Source organism: Podarcis raffonei, chromosome 10, assembly GCF_027172205.1.
Source record: "Podarcis raffonei isolate rPodRaf1 chromosome 10, rPodRaf1.pri, whole genome shotgun sequence".
Lineage (NCBI taxonomy): Eukaryota > Metazoa > Chordata > Lepidosauria > Squamata > Lacertidae > Podarcis > Podarcis raffonei.
This window is the reverse complement of record NC_070611.1, coordinates 21,439,249-21,460,412: the sequence shown is the minus strand read 5'-3', so window position 1 is coordinate 21,460,412 and position 21,164 is coordinate 21,439,249. Positions and strand designations below refer to the sequence as shown.

Here is a 21,164-nt window from a genome sequence, read left to right as displayed (position 1 = left end):
CACATACCCTCCAACATTTCTCCAATGAAAATAGGGACGTCCTATTCAATACTATTATTATTATTATTACTACTACTACCCCACCCTTCTGACTGGGTTGTCCCAGACACTCTGGGCGGCCCCCAATACATATAAAACCATAACAAAACAATAAACTTTTTTAAAAAAACCTTCCCTATGATTATACAGTTACTTATTTCCTTGGCTCAGGGGTTGGATAACTCCATCTCTCCAACATTTTTCCAATGAAAATAGAGATGTCCTAAGGAAAAGTGGGACAGTCCAGGATCAAATCAGAAACCTAGACTGCTTCTGTAAATTCAGGACTGTCACTGGAAAACAGGGGCACTTGGAGAGTCGGCAACCACATATTTCCACCTACTATGACTTATTTGTACTTTTGATCTATGAGCTACTTCAGAGGGCCAAACGCAGGCCACGGTCTGTGTGTGGGTGTGTTAATGGACAAACTGAAAAAGTTGCATCCATATTAGAAAGTGATGGGGAGGGAGATGTATTCTAGGAGTTAAAATGGCACGAAACGCCAGTTCACCTACAGGTCATGAATGCCAGCTATTCATCTTCTGCTACCAAATCTGGGAATCTTATCAGCTGCCACGACCTGTTTGGTTCTATCTGCACAACTTTATTCGTTCATAAAGGAACTTACTCATTGTTAAACCAAGATCTTACACATTTTGGTCTGGCTTACGTAGAGAGGGACAAGCCAGTTTATAGATTCATTGCACCATGCATGACTGTGTTAAGCAAATGTTAAAATACAAATCATTTGGCTGTGCAGTGAGAGCCTTCCAGTGCTTATCTGCCAAACAATATTTATTTTTCTGCCATTTTTCCGATAAAAGCTATTAGTAAAGAGATTTGTGCCGTCAGCTCAGAGATATATTCCTAACAGATTTTCTTTGTTATATAGATACAAATCCACAGGAAAGCAATAATTCTGGCCCATGCTTCGGTTTGCTGTAACAAAAGCCTATTTTCTTACTTCTTCTTTTTTTAAAATTCCACCAGCTTCATGGTCGTATTTTTGTCAAATAATGACATAGTGTGTTTTTATTGGCTAACCAAGATGATAAAAGAATTTCAAGAGGCAGTAGACATTTGTGGAAATTACTTCTTACAATCTTGGCGTATTCAAGGCTGAATCTGAGCCAAGGCTCGGCCCTGTAGTTTGTGTAACTGCAATAAAAAGTGCCTCTGAGCATGTGAAGAACACATTTTTCAAACCATGGATGAGTCATAGACTCATGTACCTGGAACTGAAGAAAGGTTAAAAATTAATGGACAGAAACTATGGTCCCTCTTTAGACGACATTAACCATTGGTTCTTAGAACGTGGGTTCCAATCCACATGCTTGTATCACAATACATTTGGTAGTTGACACTGCAAGGTGCAATGGGTTGTATCCACCAAAGTTTTGATCAGAGTAGACCCAATGAAATTAAAGGACCTAAATTAGTCATGCTCATTAATTTCAATAGGTCTATTCTGAATATGACTAAAGTCAAACCCAACCCCATGTTGGCTTTTCAGCAAGAGACCAACATGGATCTGAAAGTTATCAAGCATTTAATGTGTCCAACTTTTCCTGCAAGTTTTTCTGTTCCCATGTCCTATTCACTACAAAGCCATGTATAGCCAAAATAGCCACCTCTGACTTTTTTCCACCCATCAAGTTCCAGTGGGTCCACCTGAAATTAACCAGTCTTCCAGCAGTGAACTGTGGTCAATATTCAGTCTACCCTTGTGGTAAAAAAGATAACCCTGGACGGTTAAGTCCAGTCAAAGGCGACTATGGGGTTGTGGCGCTCATCTCGCTTTCAGGCTGAGGGAGCTGGCATTTGTCCACAGACAGCTTTCCGGGTCATGTGGCCAGCATGTCTAAACTGCTTCTGGCACAATGGAACACCATGATGAAAGCCAGAGCACACAGAAATGCCATTTACCTTCCCGCCACAGCAGTACCTATTTATCTACTTGCACTGGTGTGCTTTTGAGCTGCTAGGTTGGCAGGAGTTGGGACTGAGCAACAGGAGCTCACTCCGTCATGGGGATTTGAACTACTGACCTTCTGATCGGCAAGCCCAAGAGGCGCAGTGGTTTAGACCACAGCACCACCTGCGTCCACACTGGTTCATGGACTACAGAGAATTTTCTTGTGAGAGGAAATAAGAAAACTATAGGAGCTCAGATCAGCTATGGACACAAAAGACTTCAGCTAAATGGGTTGAGGCTGTGTGCTAGATCAGCTGGTGCTTAGATAATTTGCTAATTAACTGTATTTAGCAGCAACAGCTTGTAAGTAAAGTTGAGCAATAACCTCCCAGCAATGGAGTCACAGAGTTGGAGATGTGTTGGATACCAGCTGAGCTAATGAAGCTCCTGCTGGTGTGTTTGTGCAGCCCCATTCTTGCTGTTGCTTCGCTCTTCTCTCTTCCCTGGTGTTGTAAACAAAATCTGCCCTTGTTCCCTTATGGGGTATCCAAGAGCCCGTACAGAGTCATTATGTGGGTTCCCTATTGGTAGGAGAAAATAACAGAGGCCAACCAGAGAATATTGAGAAGCAAAGCAGCTAGTAAGCCTGATCTTTATTAAAGCTGTTGCAACAGGGTGCTCCCCTCATAAGCCAGAGGACGGAGGAGGATCCAGAACAAAGGTGTGCCCACCCTTATATAGACATTTTAAATTGCCCGCCCTGGAGTCCAAGACCACCCCCAGAAACATCATAATACATCACAGAAGAGGCGGTCTACAACAGAAATCTAAGTGCGTTGTTTATCTCCTGTTTGGCAGATTACCTGTTAATGGTCACTTGATTGGATTACCTGGGGAGCCTGGCCAGTCTTTTGTAATGATAAATACTTAGTTCCTGAGCCACACACACACTGACATACCCTTAAGACAGGATTTGTGAATGAAAAGACAATGGGGAGGCTTTTCCATTTTCCTTCGATCTTGCAGAGAAATATTTGAGGTCAATTTGGGAGGGACAAAATGGTTTCAGGAGTTTTTCTGTGGGGTTTCAGACATGTGGTTTATATATGCAGTTATGAATATATATATATGTGTGTATATATATATATATATGTGTGTATATATATGTGTGTGTGTGTGTGTGTGTATATATATATATATACACACATACATACACATATATATATGACCTTAAAATTTATAACACTGGCAAACAGAAGTGACTGCATTCCTTGGAGGCAGTTGTGAGGCTCCACCTCCCCCAGTGAGCTGCTCCTGGTGTTTAGCTCCAGGATCTCTCCCTGCTCATTCATCCAGATATATCAATGTGATCTCATCAAGGGATGGCCAGATGGTCTGTGAGCCACACCTGGTCACCCCTGTTGCAATTGCAGTCTCCCCTCTTATTCCCATCTTCCCAGGCTGGCGAGGAGGAAAGATCTCAAGAACATCACTTTGCACTGGATGCCAGGTGAGTCCAAGGGACTCCTTGATGGGCAAGGAGTTACTTCCCATGCACATAGTAAACAACAGTCTCAGAAGTGAAACAGATGCCTTTGCAATAGTGCAGAGGCCCCTGGGACATCCTGCCAACTTGCACAGGGCACCCACAGCATTTGAAATCCCTTGCTCTGTGGCCACAAGCAGGTGATGTCCCATTTGCAGTTCAGTGCAAGTCCCATGCAAAGTAAGAAGCCCATTTCTGACAACTTTTGGAGCCTATCTGTGGTGGTGTCATGGCTGGGATGGAGCTAGGCTATGCCTCTGTAGTGGAGGCAGCAATGCTTATGAACATCAGCTGCTGGAAACCGAACAAGGGGAGAGGGCTCTGGCACTCAAATCCTGCTTGCTGGTTCCCCAGAGGCCACTGGGAGAACAAGATGCTGAACTAGATGGGCCATTGGCCTGAACCAGTAGGCTCCTCTTACGTTCTGATGGATCTGCCATCTTCTCCATGCCATAGATGTTGGCTGTTCCTCATCTAATGGCCTCGGTCCAGTATACCTGAAGGAGCGTCTCCACCCCCATCATTCTGCCCGGACGCTGAGGTCCAGCGCTGAGGGCCTTCTGACAGTTCCCTCATTGCGAGAAGCAAAGCTACAGGGAACCAGACAGAGGGCCTTCTTGGTAGTCGTACCCGCCCTGTGGAGCACCCTCCCATCAGATGTCAAAGAGATAAACAACTACCTGACATTTAGAAGACATCTGAAGGCAGCCCTGTTCAGGGAAGCTTTTAATGTGTGACATTTTAATGTATTTTTAATCTTTGTTGGAATCCACCCAGAGTGGCTGAGAAAACCCAGCCAGATGGGCGGGGTACAAATAATAAATTATTATTATTATTATTATTATTATTATTATTACTATACAGACCAGCTTCACTGCTTCCATGACCTCCAAGAGGAAAAATGAGAGTTTTTCAAGGTATATGCCTACTAATATTTTGGTGTTTCTGCTTTCTTTATCAATTAAAAATTAGTGAAAGTCTTTATGAGAGGGACAGAAATCCTGCCTGAAGCCTTGCCCATCTAATCGTGAGATCTCCCTGCCTCTCTGAACTGTCTCTGAGGCAGCACCCTACTTTCCTGGCAGAAAGCGCTACTGGAAACAACGAATAATTTTCAGATAGGCATGTATAAGATTGCACGGCTAGCTTTTTAGAAAGTGATATCAGGCACTCATGTGTCTTTGATGTCAAGCTGAAATGGAATATTTAAGAGATCTTTCACATACCGAGAGATTTTTGCAAATACAGAGGAGGAGAAGCAGGAGATTTGCATTTTATTTCAAAATAAAAATGACCCCCTAAAGCTACAGAAACGAAATACATTACAAATGGATCAGATGAAAGAAAAATTCTGTGATGAAATTCTTCCTGCAAACATCTTAACTTTATGATGGGCAAGTGTTCTCCTCCAACCAGAATGCCCCAGCCACCTAATGCAAAACTAAGTATTTAAGAACCAGAATCTCTGTATATATAGCATTCACCAAACAGGAAACCAGATTATTTGGCAAAGAGCCAAACTGATAGGCGATCTGTGCTCAAAGTCTCATTGAATTAAATGGAAGCTTAACAATTCCTTGAAGCCTGAACTACCTGAAACTGATAGCATCTTTTATCCATTGCTGCTTCTTAAGTCGTCTCTTACTGGAATTACTGGCTGCAATTCTATTAGGTAAAACACTGGAAAGTCTAGTTAAGAGGAAATAAGCAATATAAAAGACAGATCTATTGTTCCTGTAAAGGGAGAATGACCACCATTATCTACCTAGCTCTACTGGATTTTATTTTCAGGTCTGTTTTTTGAAAAAGAGAACTATAAAATCTTGGTTTGATGCCGTAGTCCGATTTCTGCAGCAACACTGGAGTTAATTCACTGCTGGCTCAGGAAACTTAGCATTATGGAAATGAAAAATTTGGTTTTATCATACAGCCAGCAATTTACTGTAAACTTTATTCCAGTGTGCCAGCTTGGCACATTCCTAGTCTCGTGCTAGGAAAATCATTCTGCAGCATTTGTGGTTCATCTTAGCACATACTGTGCACGCCGGAATCAGTTCAATAGGGGGAAAGGCTAAATTTACTCAAGGAACACTTTTAAATGTTCCGCCAGAAGCTACATCACTAGAAGCTCATATCACAAAATAGCCATTGGAGCTATTTATTGCGTTGCATAGCTTCCTCAGAAGAAGAAAAAAAGATCTGTTGCTTAGCCACTTAGTTGCACAAGGCCAAATGCAGAATATCAGCTAGCTCTCTCAGGAACTATTCAGGCTAGGCAAGGCATGCAATTATAGACACTTGTTCAATCATGTAATTCTTGGTTGAGCTAAGACGGAGATTGGAGTTGCCTGGTGGCCTTGGGGAGCTCCCAGCTTTAGAAGCTAGTTAGATGGGAGTCTGAGGCAGAGAGGCATGTAGTCTCAAAAACATACCCTCCAACAGTTCTCTGATGAAACTAGGGATGTCCTATTTTATAATAACAACAATCATTTTTTATATTAAAATAATATATAAAATAGTATTTTACAATACAGTGGTACCTCGGGTTACATACGCTTCAGGTTACAGACTCCGCTAACCCAGAAATAGTACCTCAGGTTAAGAACTTTGCTTCAGGATGAGAACAAAAATCATGTTCCGGTGGCGCGGCGGCAGCGGGAGGTCCCATTAGCTAAAGTGGTGCTTCAGGTTAAGAACAGTTTCAGGTTAAGAACAGACCTCCGGAAGGAATTAAGTTCGTAACCAGAGGTACCACTGTAATAATAATTTTATGATTTATACGCCACCCATCTGACTGGGTTGCCCGGCCACTCTAGGTGGCTTCCAACATATATAAAACATAATTAAACATTAGGGGAAAAAACTTTCTTATACAGGGCTGCCTAAGATGTCTTTCTAAAGGTTGCATAGTTATCTCCTTGGCTCGGGGGTCATATAACTCCATACCCTCCAACATGTCTCTGATTAAAATAGGGACGTTCTAAGGGAAAGTGGGACATTCGGGAATCAAGGAAAGGCAGGAGGAAAGGCAGTACAACAAAGCTTCAAATCTTAAGCTAGTGTTCCCTCAAGATTTTACAGCTCACATATTTAAGGCTGGAAAGGAGGCTTTGCAGTACAGCCTTAACGCAGTTCTTGCATTTGCCTGTTCAGACCCAGAAACCCCCCCCCCCAAATAAATTCACACTTGACTCAAATTTTGGTTTTGGTTTTTGGCAGAATTTAGGCCACAACTTTATTGATTACAGAAAGTGAGTGGTTGCATAGACTCTGGTTCGGCTAGCTCCCTGCCATGCAGGTAGCGCTGACCCAGGGTTCCAGCATAGGTCAGCCAAGGGTGAACACCTGGATAAGTGGAAAGCTGGGAACAGGCTAACTCTGCCACCCAAATGTCCCCCTAGACTCAGGCACGGGCACAACCTCCTCTCAGGGGTTGACCAAACCATTGAGTCCCTGGATTCCTTTAACAGAATACCCTTCACATAGGGATGGCGAGAGCCTTCTCCCATCCCTATCACCTGAACCAGAGCCTATCCGCAACCTTACAAGTTGTGACTACTTGCTACGCAGCAGGCGAAACCCAAATGGCAACAGCCAATCAGCCAAGCGGAGAAGATTCCTGCCATGCCCGTCCCAATGGCAGACGACACATGACAGCATAGCAAGGTCAAGCGCAAAGCCCTAAAAGTAGGGAGAGGTGGGCGGGTGTTCCGAATGCATGCGCCGAAGGAGGAAGCTCTGTGTCATGTACATGGGCATAAATAGCTCCCTCGAACCGTTTGGACTGCATCCCATTGGCCAGATTGCACCCAGCTTCGAGGGACCTACGAATTGGGTGTTGTGGCTGACCAATCCAAGCCACCCACAACACAGGGTGTCGGTTTTCCAGGTCTCACCGCAATATGTGCCCTCTTTAAGTAAGCACAATAAGGACATCAGAAGTCCCCTGCTGGATCAGACCAAAGCGGCCCCCCTCGCCCAGGCCAGCATCCTGTTCTCACAGTCAGCGCCAGTTGTATTTTGCCACTAGCAAGCAACCTTTTGTGACTGTATGGAGAGGTCTGAAAAGAAGAAGTCCCCGCGAAAGAAGAATGGATACAAAAACTTATGGAATATGCAGATATGGCTTAGAAGTAATATAAAGAATAACTCAATAATGTTATGTATATTCATTACTAGAATAAGGCTATATACCGGGAAGACAGGAAGTCTACACCTTTTAGACTTCCAACTACACCTTTTATTCTTTTTTTCTGGTTTTTTCTTTCTTTAATTCATGTTAATAAATAGATAAGACAACAAAAGAAAGTAAAAATACGAATTAGTTTAATTTATTAAAAAAATCCTTCCAGTAGCACCTTAGAGACCAACTAAGTTTGTTATTGGTATGAGCTTTCGTGTGCATGCACACTTCACGAAAGCTCATACCAATAACAAACTTAGTTGGTCTCTAAGGTGCTACTGGAAGGATTTTTTTTATTTTGTTTCGACTACGGCAGACCAACACGGCTACCTACCTGTAACTAGTTTAATTTATGTAAGTAAACAGAATACTGCTTGTATATGGTTTTTGCTTACACGGATTATATATATGTTTACTCAAGAAGATGTACAATACATATGCAGCACAAACCCAAGCAGACCACAGGACATTGGCTAGGAATAGATATACTTTCATTTGCATGGTACAGCATCAATCTTTCACAGGGAACTCACAGAACTGGACTATGAATTGTAATTTTTTTGGTCCATTTTTCCATTTGTAAAGACAAGAACAGGAAAAGTATACATTAATAAGTTGGATTAAAATGGTTAAAAAATAAATCACCTACCAAAAACAAGATTTTAAAAATACTTTAAAGCAACAGAACATGATCCGTTACTGTTGAAACTCAGGCCTAAAACCCAGATTGAAATGGATCTAGATCATGGGTAGGCAAACTAAGGCCCAGGGGCCGGATCCGGCCCAATCGCCTTCTAAATCCGGCCTGTGGACAGTCCGGGAATCAGCATGTTTTGACAATAATAGAATGTGTGCTTTTATTTAAAATGCATCTCTGTGTTATTTGTGGGGCATAGGAATTCGTTCATTTTTTTTTCTTCAAAATATAGTCCACAAGGTCTGAGGGGCAGTGGACCAGCCCCCTGCTGAAACAGTTTGCTTACCCCTGGTCTAGATAATCAGGGTCATCAAAGATACCCAACTGAGGTATAATAATGGCGGTCAGTCTCCTCTTACAGATACCAGCCATCTTTCTTGAGCATTGCTTTCTTCATCCTTAACAGGACCCTCCAGCTCTCAACTAATAGGTTTTTGCAATTAATGTATACAATCTATACAGATGGACTCAACTTCAGTTTAAGCCAAAGGGAAGCCTCCTCATTTTTAACCTTTCCGTTTAGATTGCTGTCAAGTGACCATATGCAGGCAGCTGCAGATAATAAATTATGGTCTTCTTGTAGCCGGGTTCCAGTGCTATTAGAGAGGCTAAACATGTCAGCTCTGTTTAGATTTACATCTTGCATTAAACCCAAACACTTCCACTTGGTTTAGATTTTACTACATGGTAGTGTTTTGTGAGGAAATGAAGGTACTGCCAGCCTCAAAGCTTCAAAACAGAACTGGAAGATTTGAGTTTCATAAAACATGTAAACGTCCTTATAGCAAGATGCCCAATGCACTTTTGGGAAGGCTTTCTTCAGGGACATCAGAATACAGGTTTCCTATTAAAGAAACAGTATTATTATTATTATTATTATTATTATTATTATTATTATTATTATTTTATTAAATGCACTTTGCAGCTTCATATTGTGCCCCTGTCCTCACTCTGAGAAAGAAACCTTAAAGCAACCTGGATTTCAAGGTGGTAAGCGGCTCCATTTGAATTTGAATTTTTTATAGAAAAATCAACTCTTGCATTCTGCATGTTAGTTCAATGCTATGTTCTCAAAGTGGCTAGCAATAAGCCCATGAACTTTCACAGGTGGGAAGAGGACACAGACCTGGAGCTTCCCTTTAATCCTAAATAAAAGTTTCTGGATTCTGATCTTATCCCTCCATCCTTTAACTTTCACCTCCTCTTCAGTCCAGCTCTCTTACCAAGACCAACCTAGAAATCGCACCTTCTTTCTTGGGGATACTACTTCTGTGAACACGAACAAGCTAGCTTAGACGTCGCTCAGACAACAGTGTGAACATGCTGGGAATGTGGGCTTAGGGGAACACATCTTTGTTTAAAATTGTCCTGCCATGAGACAGGGATGTGAACACCTTTCCTCATAACAAATTTTATATGTGTGTGTGTATGTAATGTTTGGAATAAGAGCGATAAGACCTACTAATTTTTGCAAAACAAGGCTTTGTTTTGTTTTTACTGGAAGCTGACAGTATCTTTCGTAACAAAATAAAATAATTAAAATAATAATAATAAAAAAATCCTTCCAGTAGCACCTTAGAGACCAACTAAGTTAGTTATTGGTATGAGCTTTCGTGTGCATGCACACTTCTTCAGATACCTGAAGAAGTGAATATCTGAAGAAGGGTGCGTGCACATACCAATAACTAACTTAGTTGGTCTCTAAGGTGCTACTGGAAGGATTTTTATTTTATTTTATTTTAATTATTTTGTTTTGTTTCGACTACAGCAGACTAACACGGCTAACTACATGTAACTAGTATTATTCGTGTGTATGTGTGTGTATATAGATGGTATATCACACCGGCAAAGATGGTAAAATGTATAAAACAAGCTCAAACAAGTGTTGGAAATGTAAAGAAAATAAGGCACGTTTTTTCATATGTGGTGGAATTGTAAAATAATCAAAAATTTCTGAGAAATGATTTATAACGAAATGAAAAGAATGCTTAAGATAACTTTTGTTAAGAGACCAGAAGCTTTTCTGCTAGGCATTATAGGTCAAGACTTGCCAAAAGATCAGAAGAAATTATTCATGTATACCACAACAGCAGCTAGGATATTACTAGTCCAAAAAAAATAGAAAGACGATAAAACACCAACTAAAGAAAAATGACAAGAAAAACTGAAGGAGTATGCTGAAATGGCGAAGCTAACTGGAAAACTGAGACAGGCTTTAAACAGAGGCTTTAAAAAAGACTGGGAACCATTTATGTTGCATCTACAGAAACATTGTAAAGAAGTGGACTCACCAGCAGGGTTTGAGTAAACACAACCAACAAAACAAAGATAGAGAGTAAGATGTAATAATGGGGAAATAGTAAAATATTGGAAGTAATTTAAAAATAAGTACGGGGGGAAAGAAAAATGATAAGAATATATAATATTCAATTGGAAGAATGTAAGGCGGGTGGTGCTGTGAGTTAAACCACTGAGCCTAGGGCTTGCCAATCAGAAGATCGGCGGTTCGAATCCCCACGACGGGGTGAGCTCCCGTTGCTCGGTCCCTGCTCCTGCCAACCTAGCAGTTCGAAAGCACGACAAAAGTGCAAGTAGATAAATAGGTACCGCTCCAGCGGGAAGGTAAACGGCGTTTCTGTGTGCTGCTCAGGCTTTCCAGAAGAGGCTTAGTCGTGCTGGCCACATGACCCGGAAGCCGTGCGCCGGCTCTCTCGGCCAATAAAGCGAGATGAGCGCCGTAACCCCAGAGTTGGTCACGACTGGACCTAATGGTCAGGGGTCCCTTTACCTTTTAAGGCATGAAAATAAGCAGGAGATGTTATTGCATAGCAAACCAGAAAAGGAAGTTGAGGGAAGTCTCCGGGGGGGGGAGGGGATGAGAACAGAAATCGTGCTCCGGCGGCGCGGCGGCAGCAGGAGGCCCCATTAGCTAAAGTGGCGCTTCAGGTTAAGAACAGTTTCAGGTTCAGAACGGACCTCTGGAACGAATTAAGTACTTAACCCGAGGTACCACTGTAAAGACATTTGCACCCACTGTATTAATGCCACAGGGGACTTTTCTATGTGTTCTTATGACCAACAAGTGGTGGAAGGAGCGAGCCGCATTCCGCTGAGTGAGTCTGTCCCTGGCTATAATACTGGCTTTAGCCCTCTCACTAGTCAGAGCTGAAGAAGCTAAAGGGCAGAGGGATTAGGAGAGGGAGGCTGGGGAAGATGAAACAGGTTTGAAAAGGCAACAAACCAGCTCAGGTAAGATTACTTTTCAAAACTATTGGGATTTTTTTTATAGAGTAAATGAAGGGATTTCCCTCTGCTGAAATTCATCATTTACAACTTTAAAAAGGGACACAGGTAATTTTCACCTGCGATCTCTGCTGTGGTTGATTTCAAATACTGTGCACCTATATCTTAATCGGGTATTTGTCCCTAAAAAGTGTTAGCAGAGGCACTAAATTTTAAATTGAAAGGAAACTGAAGGAAAATAGAAGATCGATGAAGACTTAATCCTAATAAAACAGGGACAGTAAATTGTAGACAGATGGTGGACCTTGAGAAAGTCCCCCCCCCCCAAAAGAGTTTAGCCAAGCAAAATTTAAACTGAAAACTCAGAAAAATACCAAGATGGAGATGTTAAAGAGAATCTAGAAAATTAACTGGAAAAGCCAAGAGAAAATGAATGAAGTGAATGAAGGGATGTGAAGCGGGCAGAATCAAGTTTTATTTACCTTTCAAACTAATTACCGTATTTTTTGCTCTATAAGACTCACTTTTCCCCTCCTAAAAAGTAAGGGGTAATGTGTGTGCGTCTTATGGAGCGAATGCAGGCTGTGCAGCTATCCCAGAAGCCAGAACAGCGAGAAGGATTGCTCCTTGCACTGCGCAGCAATCCCTCTTGCTGTTCTGGCTTCAGAATATTTTTTTTTCTTGTTTTCCTCCTCCAAAAACTAGGTGCGCCTTGTGGTCTGGTGCGTCTTATAGAGCGAAAAAATACGGTAGTCTTCGGATGAAAAGAAGGAGCACATGGATATGAAGCCTGCTTAAAGCAGAGAGAAAATGAGTAGGGAAAATAGAAGGCATTTCTTTTAAAAAGCAACTAGAGAAGTCATTTCATGAAGAGAAAGTTGGGGTTTTTATTGCTGAAGCTAGAAATGTGCACGTGGGGGGGGGGCAAAGAAGACAGGGAGAGGACAAAACTGCTCCTAATTTCATGTTGGCTCAGGTTGCCTTGGAAGGAGAGAAAGAGAGGTAAGTAAAAACTTGCTGAAAAGGCGAATAAAGCATTTTGAGGATGAACCTGCTGATGGTGACTGGAGAGTAACTGCTCAGGGACATGGCAAGTCCAGGATCTCATGGGAAAGTGCTTTCTCTGAGGGAAGTTCCTGAGAGAGTGGTGGATTAGTAACTGGGAGACTTGAGTTCAAATCCTCACTCTGCCATGAAACTCTCTATCTCTCAGTCTAACCTACCTCACAGGGTTGATGTGAGGCTCAAATGAGGAAGCAGACTAGAACATCAACTCCACTAAGCCTTTCCAGCAGAACCTGCAAGATTACGAAAAGATATGGGAAATGGAGCTCAAAAGGTTAACTATGGAACAGGCCAAGCAAAATGATCCCTGATGCATAACACGGCTCTCTGGTGGTAATAAACAAGGTTTTGGGATTTTATTTTATTTTTGCTAAGCATCTTCTTGGAACAGCTATTTAGCATGTAGCTCAGACAACACAAAGCGTTGACTTTATATAAACAAAAATATACAAACTTCTCACTTTGAAGTGACCATCACAGTGAAAGGAAGTTACTATCAAGTACTCTTGTATTTTCAGAGGCGATGTCAGGCTCAGGTACCTCACAAGTAAACCCTAAACGCTACATCACAATGACAGAAGCAATATACTTGTATACATTATGCCTGAAGGACATCTAAGTGAGTATCCCTTGCTTGGCTGGGAAGAAAATTTATGTTGTGTTCCTTCTGCAACTCTTTGTGCTAAGACTCTGTCAGGTTGCGGTGACGGAGTTGTCAGAAGAGGCCCTATTCTGCGTCGCCACAATGAGGCTCACCTGCAGGTAGGAGAACACTTCTTTTCTTCCAGCTCTTCCTTCCTACAGGCTTCCCACAGTTCACTGTACCTGAGGTGAGAGTTGCCAGCATTTGGACTGTGCTGCTTTAGGTAAGTTCACATTCCACCACTCAGTGGTCTTTTTTTTTCAAGACAGTATCTTTTGTATTAGTCTCTCCTTTTTCTCATTTTCTTTTCTGCTGGTCTTTTCACAGGTCTCTCCAAAGAGCCCTCAACCCTCAAATGAGGCCAGGGCTTCCAGCAGAGTCCCAGAAGTCATGGTGGTAAGAAAAGCCATTTTTTATAAATAAATAAAACCTCGTTTTCTGTAGGATTGGTGGAAGGTGGCTGGGGACAAACTAGTGACTCTAGATCGCACACCAAAAAAGGGGGAACTGCAAGACACAAAGTCACCCTCAGATACACAAACGAAAGGGTGAACAATCTTCCTTCTTTCCACACTAAATCTGAATCTCATCTCTCTGTTGTGCCCCTGTAGATCAATGGCTCATCCAGCTTCAAACAAAAATGACGGTCAAAATGGTATTGTATGACTGAAGGACGTTTAGGTGAGTAAGCCTTGCTTGGCTAGGGAGAAAATCTCTATTGTGTTCCGTCTGCAACTCTTTGTGCTAAGACTCTTTCAGGTTGCGGTGATGGAGTTGTCAGAAGAGGTCCTATTCTGTGTCGCCACAATGAGGCTCATCTGCAGGTAGGAGAACACTTCTTCTTTTCTTCCAGCTCTTCTTTCCTTCAGGCTTCCCACGGTTCACTGTACCTGAGGGGAGAGTCGCCTGCATTTGGACTGCGCTGCTTTAGGTAAGTTCACATTCCACCACTCAGTGGTCTTTTTCCAAGACAATATTTTTTGTATTGCTCTCTCCTTTTTCTCATTTTCTTTTCTTTTCCACAAGTCTCTCCAAAGTGCTCTTCTGAACATCTAATGGGGTTTTTTCCCCCTGAGAGAACATTCTGTGAATGTCCTCTCAGGTTTTGCTTTTTACCTTGTTGCATTGCTCAAAAAAAAGCAAAAGACACTGGTGGACAGCGCTCCTGGTTCCCAGGACGGGGTTCAAGTCCCTGTGGTGTCCATGCTAACTTCCAATGCAACAATCATGCCCCTCTTATTTTTCCCTATATCCCTCACTTCCCAATGTATTAGCATGGGAGGGTTTTTGGATAGTGATTTCAGTGAATAAGCTTGGTTCTGAACTCCGCCAAGGCATCTAAGGACCAATTCAAGCAACCTTTGCACTGTGCCTGCTGCTCTAACGATGCTTCCCTGATTCATCACCGGCTAGATCATGTGGGTGCTTCCTATCCTAGCATCCCAGGTATGTATACATGTATGTATGTATGTATGTATGTATTAAATTGCTATACCGCTTTATATTTTTAAGAAAAATCTCAAAGCGATTTACAGAATATTAAAACATCAGTAAAACAATCTGAAGAAAGTCAAATATAGAGTATATTCTGTCAGATTTAAAAAATGAGATGCTGACACAAATGCAAAATGCAAATGCAAAAGCAGAAAGAAAAAGTTGTAGCGGAATTGGGGAAGAACGCGAAAATGGTCAAAGAAACGTCTGGCAAATTAAAAGCTTTGGACATTTCTGTGAAAAACTTGGAAAAAATTGAAAAAGAACGAAGAAATTTGAGGGGAACAAGAGATAATAAGGGGGGGATATGAGAGGTTTAGCTGGCAGACAGGGTCAATTTGAGGATTGTCTCACGGTCTTAGAGATGAGACAAAAATCTAATGTTCTGCAAATAAGAGGCCTTCTAGAGGCGGAGGGGGAACAAGTTCTTAAAACATGCATAGCCAAGACAATTGCAGATTGGTTGGGAGAGGAACAGGTGTATATTGAAGGATCTATTGACAGTTGCTACAGGGTCCGGTCTTAATCAGCTAAGGCTAAGAAACAGCCTGGAGAATGTTTGGTAACTTTTAACTCTAAGAAGTTGAAGGACGCTATAATTGAAGGAATTGAAGGAAGTGCAGGCAGAGGGAGAAGGCAGTCAAGAAGTGAGGGGGTTAAACGCAGGACTAGATGAGTACAATCAGGAGTCCTGTCCCCAACCCTCAGGTACGTCGACTGGAAACAGCCCTGATGGCAGACAGACAACCATTTGCCAGCCGACCAGTGGAGTTCAAATTACAGAGATGCGTAGCAGCTGCAGCTCAGAGAGGGGGAACGAACATGGAAGCTCCGTGTCTGGGAATGAGGAAGGGGAGGGGCTGACCCCCTTAGCCCCCGCTCTCGTCAAATAGGCGGCCTTCAGGACAGATCACGTCACAAGAGGAGGCTGGGCTGCTTTTGCTTTCACCAGAAGAAGTCTCCTCAGTAGGAACATCTTCACTGATGGACAGACGGCAGCATTCACCGCTCCATGAACCCTGTTGGGTTTTTTGCAATAAAGCTTCTTTCTAATTAACCATGCTCATTTGTTTCCAAGATTCCCTGACAAATAAAATTGAACATATAATTCTCGAACAAAATTTAGGTGTAATTTGTCTTCAAGAAACACATATAGCGAGCAAACATAATGGGCAGGTTCCAATCTGCCTTCATGACATATCTCTAGGTGCCAGGCAAAAAAATTCCTCTCCAGGCCTTTGGCTCATTAAATAATCCATGACCTTTTAAGTTGGGGAGGTTAGTGCTACTCTGGTATGCACTTTTGTGTTTTTATATTGTAAACTGCACTGTGATCTTCGAATGAGGGGCAGTAGAGGAGGAGGAGGAGGAGGAGGAGGAGGAAGAAGAGGAAGAGGAAGAAGAAGAAGAAGAAGAAGAAGAAGAAGAAGAAGAAGAAGAAGAGGAAGAAGAAGAAGAACAGTGCTCTGGTGTGGATTCACTCTCAGTTTAGACAATTAGACAATGGTTGTCAGGGTTGGGAAGTGTGTGAGCAGACATTGGGATGGGTGCAGAAGACTTGCAATGAATAGTTTTGCCCTCATGCCAAACACCAATGGAGGAAGTGGGAAGATTATTTTCAATTATCCCTCCTTCCCCATGTAGCCCCTGCCCTTGTGACAGGACCGTCTTTACCTGGGGATGCTAGGGGTGCGTTGTACCTGGGCGCCGAATTCTGTGGGGCACCCGCCTCTGAAGCCACCTAAGCTGTTAACCACGACCTATGCGTGATTGCGTTTGATGGGTCATTTCTGTTCTCTATTGCGGAATAGCTGCACAATCAACATATCTGGCGACGGCCCCTAGTGGTGTCTTTCATTTTAGCATGACTGCAAAAATGGAAAGACGGAGGCATCGCAGCCGTTTTTTACTTTTTCATGTTAGCGGTTTTTGCTGTCCCCCTCCTTAAAAGCTCAAAAACTCTGAGCTGCCCCTCTTAAAAAAACTCAAGAACTTTGACCTGCCCCCCCCCCAAAAAAAATTTGGGGTGCTGGGCGAATTTTTGAACTCCGGAGCCGCATATGCTAAAGAAGGCCCTAACCAGGGTACAGGAACCTAGCCCCGAATTGGCTGCTGTTCTCCAAAGTCTCAGGCAGAGAGAGAGAGATCTTTCCCATCGCACAAAATCCAATGCCTTTTTGATGAGAAACTAGAGACGGAAGGAACAGAGTCTGTGATCTGCTGCATTCAAAGGATGTGAAAGCTATAATCCCAGACCAAAAAGTGAAGAGATACACTTGGAGACGTGACTGGGAGGAAGGCTAATCCCGTCCTCTTCCTCAAGGACTCCATCCATTCTGGGTACAGATGGCTCCTTTCTGAACAGTGCAACTTATGCAAACCACCCTATTCTTTAAGACTGATGGTCGTGCCTCTCTTGCATGGGCCATTGGGTGGTTGGCAACATGTGAGAATGCTTTTTCTGCGTTGCCATCCCAAGTGTGGAACTCCTTGAGGCAAGAGGTTAGGGTTTCTGTTTCAATCTCAAGACAGTGCCCTGTCATTATTTGCCCCTTCAGCTCCACCTACTCCCACCCTGGTGGTTTCGTGCCTTATAAAGTACAGGTATAGGGCGCTGTAGTCTAAACCACTGAGCCTCTTGGGCTCGCCAGTCAGAAGGTCGGCAGTTCGAATCCATACAGTGAGGTGAGCTCCCATTGCTCTGTCCCAGCTCCTGCCAACCTAGGAGTTCGAAAGCATGCCAGTGCAAGTAGATAAATAGGTACCGCTGCGACGGGAAGGTAAACAGCATTTCCGTGCACTCTGGCACTCGTCACAGTGTCCCATTGCACCAGAAATGGTTTAGTCTAGCGGGCCACGTGACCCGGAAAGGTGTCTGTGGACAAACACCGGCTCCCTCGCCCTGAAAGCAAGATGAGCGCCACAATCCCATAGTTGCCTTTGATTGGACTTAACCATCCAGGGGTCCTTTACCTTTACCTTACAGGGCAGTAAACTTATAAAATAAAATAAATAATATAAAATAGTGGGACCATCCCTCTACAGTACACCACACTTTAAAAACACTTCTCTGGGTTTAAATTATTTTTGTGTGTGTGTGTGTGTGTGTGTGTGTGTGTGTATAAATTTAGCTTCGGGGTGCATTCAAATTAATGTGTGCTTGATTACTTCAATCCTCGAGAAGTCTCAGAATGAAAAACAAAGGGAAAGATTGAAAAGACTTAATATTTTACACCATGTTTCTTTATCCTGCATTTCATCTGGTTTTACGAAAGCTTTTTCTGTCGAGCTCTTCTGGGGTGTTGTTGTTGCTTCTTATTACGGTGATGAATCAACTATTGAGTCGCACCTGCACATCTCCGCAATGCCATGGTAAACGCCTTATTTAGCAATTAGTCAAGAACTGCGGTGTACTTAGGAAAAGATCATTTATTTTTTGCTTATCAGTTGGGCCAGAAAGAGCTGGTTCTCAGGCTCCCCAGAGTGAAATATTGTAGGTTAAGAGCTCTAGAACTGCCTAGGCTTGATTTAATGGAGTTTGATTGCTCTACACATAGTACATGTGTTTACTTCCAGATTGTGTTAAAGAGCAGTAACTGATTCCACTTCTCCACTGGCATTTTAAATAAACAAAGAAAGAAAGGATTAGGACCCAGTTTTAAATCATTTTGTTATTTGAACACACTGCATTTTTTTTTTTAAAAATGGTGATTAAACAGAACATTCATCTGAGATTTAAAAAGAACAAAACGATAATGGGTTAAATGTTTTAAGACACTCAAGTGATTTAAGAGCTTGTTTTAGAAGCCTGGGGTGGCAAGAACCAAATAATTCAGATTCTTTCCCATTCCCAGGCATCTGTCAGTTAAGGACAACTTACAGTGGAATGTTGCCTGGTACACAGCCTTATCTCAACTGTAATGTCCAGATTGTGGACTGCACTAAGGCTGCAACTCTATACACATTTACCTAGGAGTAAGTGCCACTGAACTCAATGGAGCTTACTTCCAAGTAAATGAGGAATTGCAGTGCAATTTATGCATTGCTCAGAAGTAAGCCCCACCAAATTCAACAGGACTTACTTTGGAGAAGACCAGTACAGAATTGTGTTGAAACTGCAGCACTGTTTTCTAATAATGCTGGTTCAGTTCCACTCATGAAGTTAAGATTGAACCAGTTTCAGAGCTTTGTAAATAAGAGTCTAAATTCCACCATTCAAGCAAAGCTAGGCATTCCTCAAGCTCTTAATCTATATTCCACTGGCAAAGTCTTCATTTCTTTCCACAAGCTTTGTCCCATACAGAACTGTATCTAAACACAGAATGCTCCAAAGCAGACTGGAAAGTTGAACAAGACTTGGTCCCAGAGCAGAGAAGAAAGTTCTCCATTTCTACCAGCTTCCGAGACTATGGGTGACCAAAATACCTTCAGCAGCCCTCTTCTCTCTTTTTCCCCAAAGCCATTTTAAAAAAATAAATACATTTATTCAAAAGTTACAATACAGCTTTGCCCACTGCCATAATATCACAGAATGATCACTCCAATCCTCAATCCCAATCACTGTGGGATTGTCTAAAAAAATCTAGTATGAACACCGACAACTGGGAAACACTGGCGTGCGAGCGCTCCAATTGGAGAACAGCCATTACCAAAGGTGTCATGGGCTTTGAAGACGCCCAAACTCAGGCTGAAAGGGAGAAATGTGCTAAGAGGAAGGCACCCTTGGCAAATCCACACCATGATCAACTGCCGCCTGGAAATCTATGTCCCCACTGTGGAAGGACATGTGGATCCAGAATTGGCCTCCACAGTCACTTACGGACTCACTGTTAAGACCGTGTTGATGGAAGACAAACTTACTCGGCTACAAGTGATCGCCAAAGAAGAAAGAGTGGCAATGGGATATTAAGAGACGTTCTCCTTGCATCAATGATGAAATGGCACGGGAAAACAGAAGACTCTTACCCACACGAGCAGCAGAAGGCTCCTTTTCACTGTTCCGCAATAGCCCAACATTCCAACAATGATAAGGAAACAGCAGACGGCAATCATGACTGGGTGGACAACTGGAAAGTAAGTGGAAAGAACAGCTTCCTCTACCCTGAAAGCAAATGAAAACAACAGGATCATGCTAACAGACCTGAACCGTGGCTCATTTTAGAAAATGGTAGCCTTCTGATCAAGGAATGCAGAAACCATTAGTCTTACCCACTTAATTTTATTTTGATTTTTAATGTGATTCGAATTGTATTTTAAACTAATAGTTTGATTTTGTGTTTTAAATGTATTAGATATTTGGTGTTAGCCGCCCTGAGCCCAGTCTTGGCTGGGGAGGGTGGGGTATAAATAAAATTATTATTATTATTATTATTATTATTATTATTATCATCATCATCATCATCATTACATCTACTACTACTACCAGGAGTGTCCTATTAAGAGGCAGTTGTGCCCTTTGAATCTAGATGGAAATGGCCTAACAGCTTTTAGAAGCTATGAATTATCCAATTTCTTGGTTTTGAAATAACCCATTTTGCTGTGTACTTTAAAGTACATAGTCCTTAACGTACGGACAATGAATGAACGAACTGAGGCTGCCCTAGACTATACTGAGATCTCACGAGAGGCAGAGTAATAAACAGCCATGGAATCGGTGCTCAAGGGACAACCCCAGTTTTCTGGAACCTGTATAAATTATTGTCCCTATTTTGTCCTTCAGGGAAGATTTGAGGGTGCTTAAAAAAAAAAAAAGGTCTGTGCCTTTTGCTTCTGAAACTGCAATCCCTCAATGGCTTCTCCCTTCTGAGGAAGAAAGAGAGGTTTTCCTTTTTTGGGAAGATCAATCCCTCAACAACTAACAGTGATAGAGAAGTAGAACCTCCATGTTGGGGGCAGTATATCTCTGAATATATAGCCTGTGAGTTTACAGCCAGAGGACTGCCGCCTTCAAGCTGCACGAAGGCATTTGTTTGAGAACTCTTGGAATTAGAACTGTATTATTATTATTATTATTATTATTATTATTATTATTATTATTATTATACGGGTTTCTTTTTGTGGTACCTGAAGGTATTTCCATGATTATATATACTGTTGCATTTGATGTCCTCTCTCGATGCATTTTGGTGTTTTGTATATGCTTCGTTTTTGTGGTTTAAAACGCTTTGCCCATTTATGTGCATTGCTTAGAGATACACAAGTGAGGAATTCGACGTGGTCCTACGTCAATCATTCCATCAGTGCAATCTGTTCAGCCTGCCAGATGGAACAATCCCCCCTCTTCTCCCCTCATTTGCTGTTCCAAAGCCAATTTGGGGGGCACACAGGGGAAAGAAG

General features: G+C 42.4%; 1 protein-coding gene and 1 long non-coding RNA gene across 5 annotated transcripts in view; one reads left to right on the top strand and one right to left on the bottom strand.

The window, feature by feature from the left end:
- Window positions 1–21,164, bottom strand: part of TSPAN12 (tetraspanin 12) — an 86,212-nt gene that overhangs the window by 36,037 nt on the left and 29,011 nt on the right. For all 4 annotated transcript variants that reach the window (XM_053407348.1, XM_053407346.1, XM_053407345.1 and 1 more), the window contains exon 4: window positions 19,794–19,929. In XM_053407348.1, the coding sequence (XP_053263323.1) occupies window positions 19,794–19,929 (136 nt within the window). The remainder of the gene's footprint in view (window positions 1–19,793; window positions 19,930–21,164) is intronic.
- On the top strand, window positions 11,532–14,348 carry LOC128422822 (uncharacterized). Its single transcript, XR_008332601.1, has 3 exons — window positions 11,532–11,632; window positions 13,210–13,730; window positions 13,946–14,348. It is a non-coding gene; the product is annotated as an uncharacterized LOC128422822 (long non-coding RNA).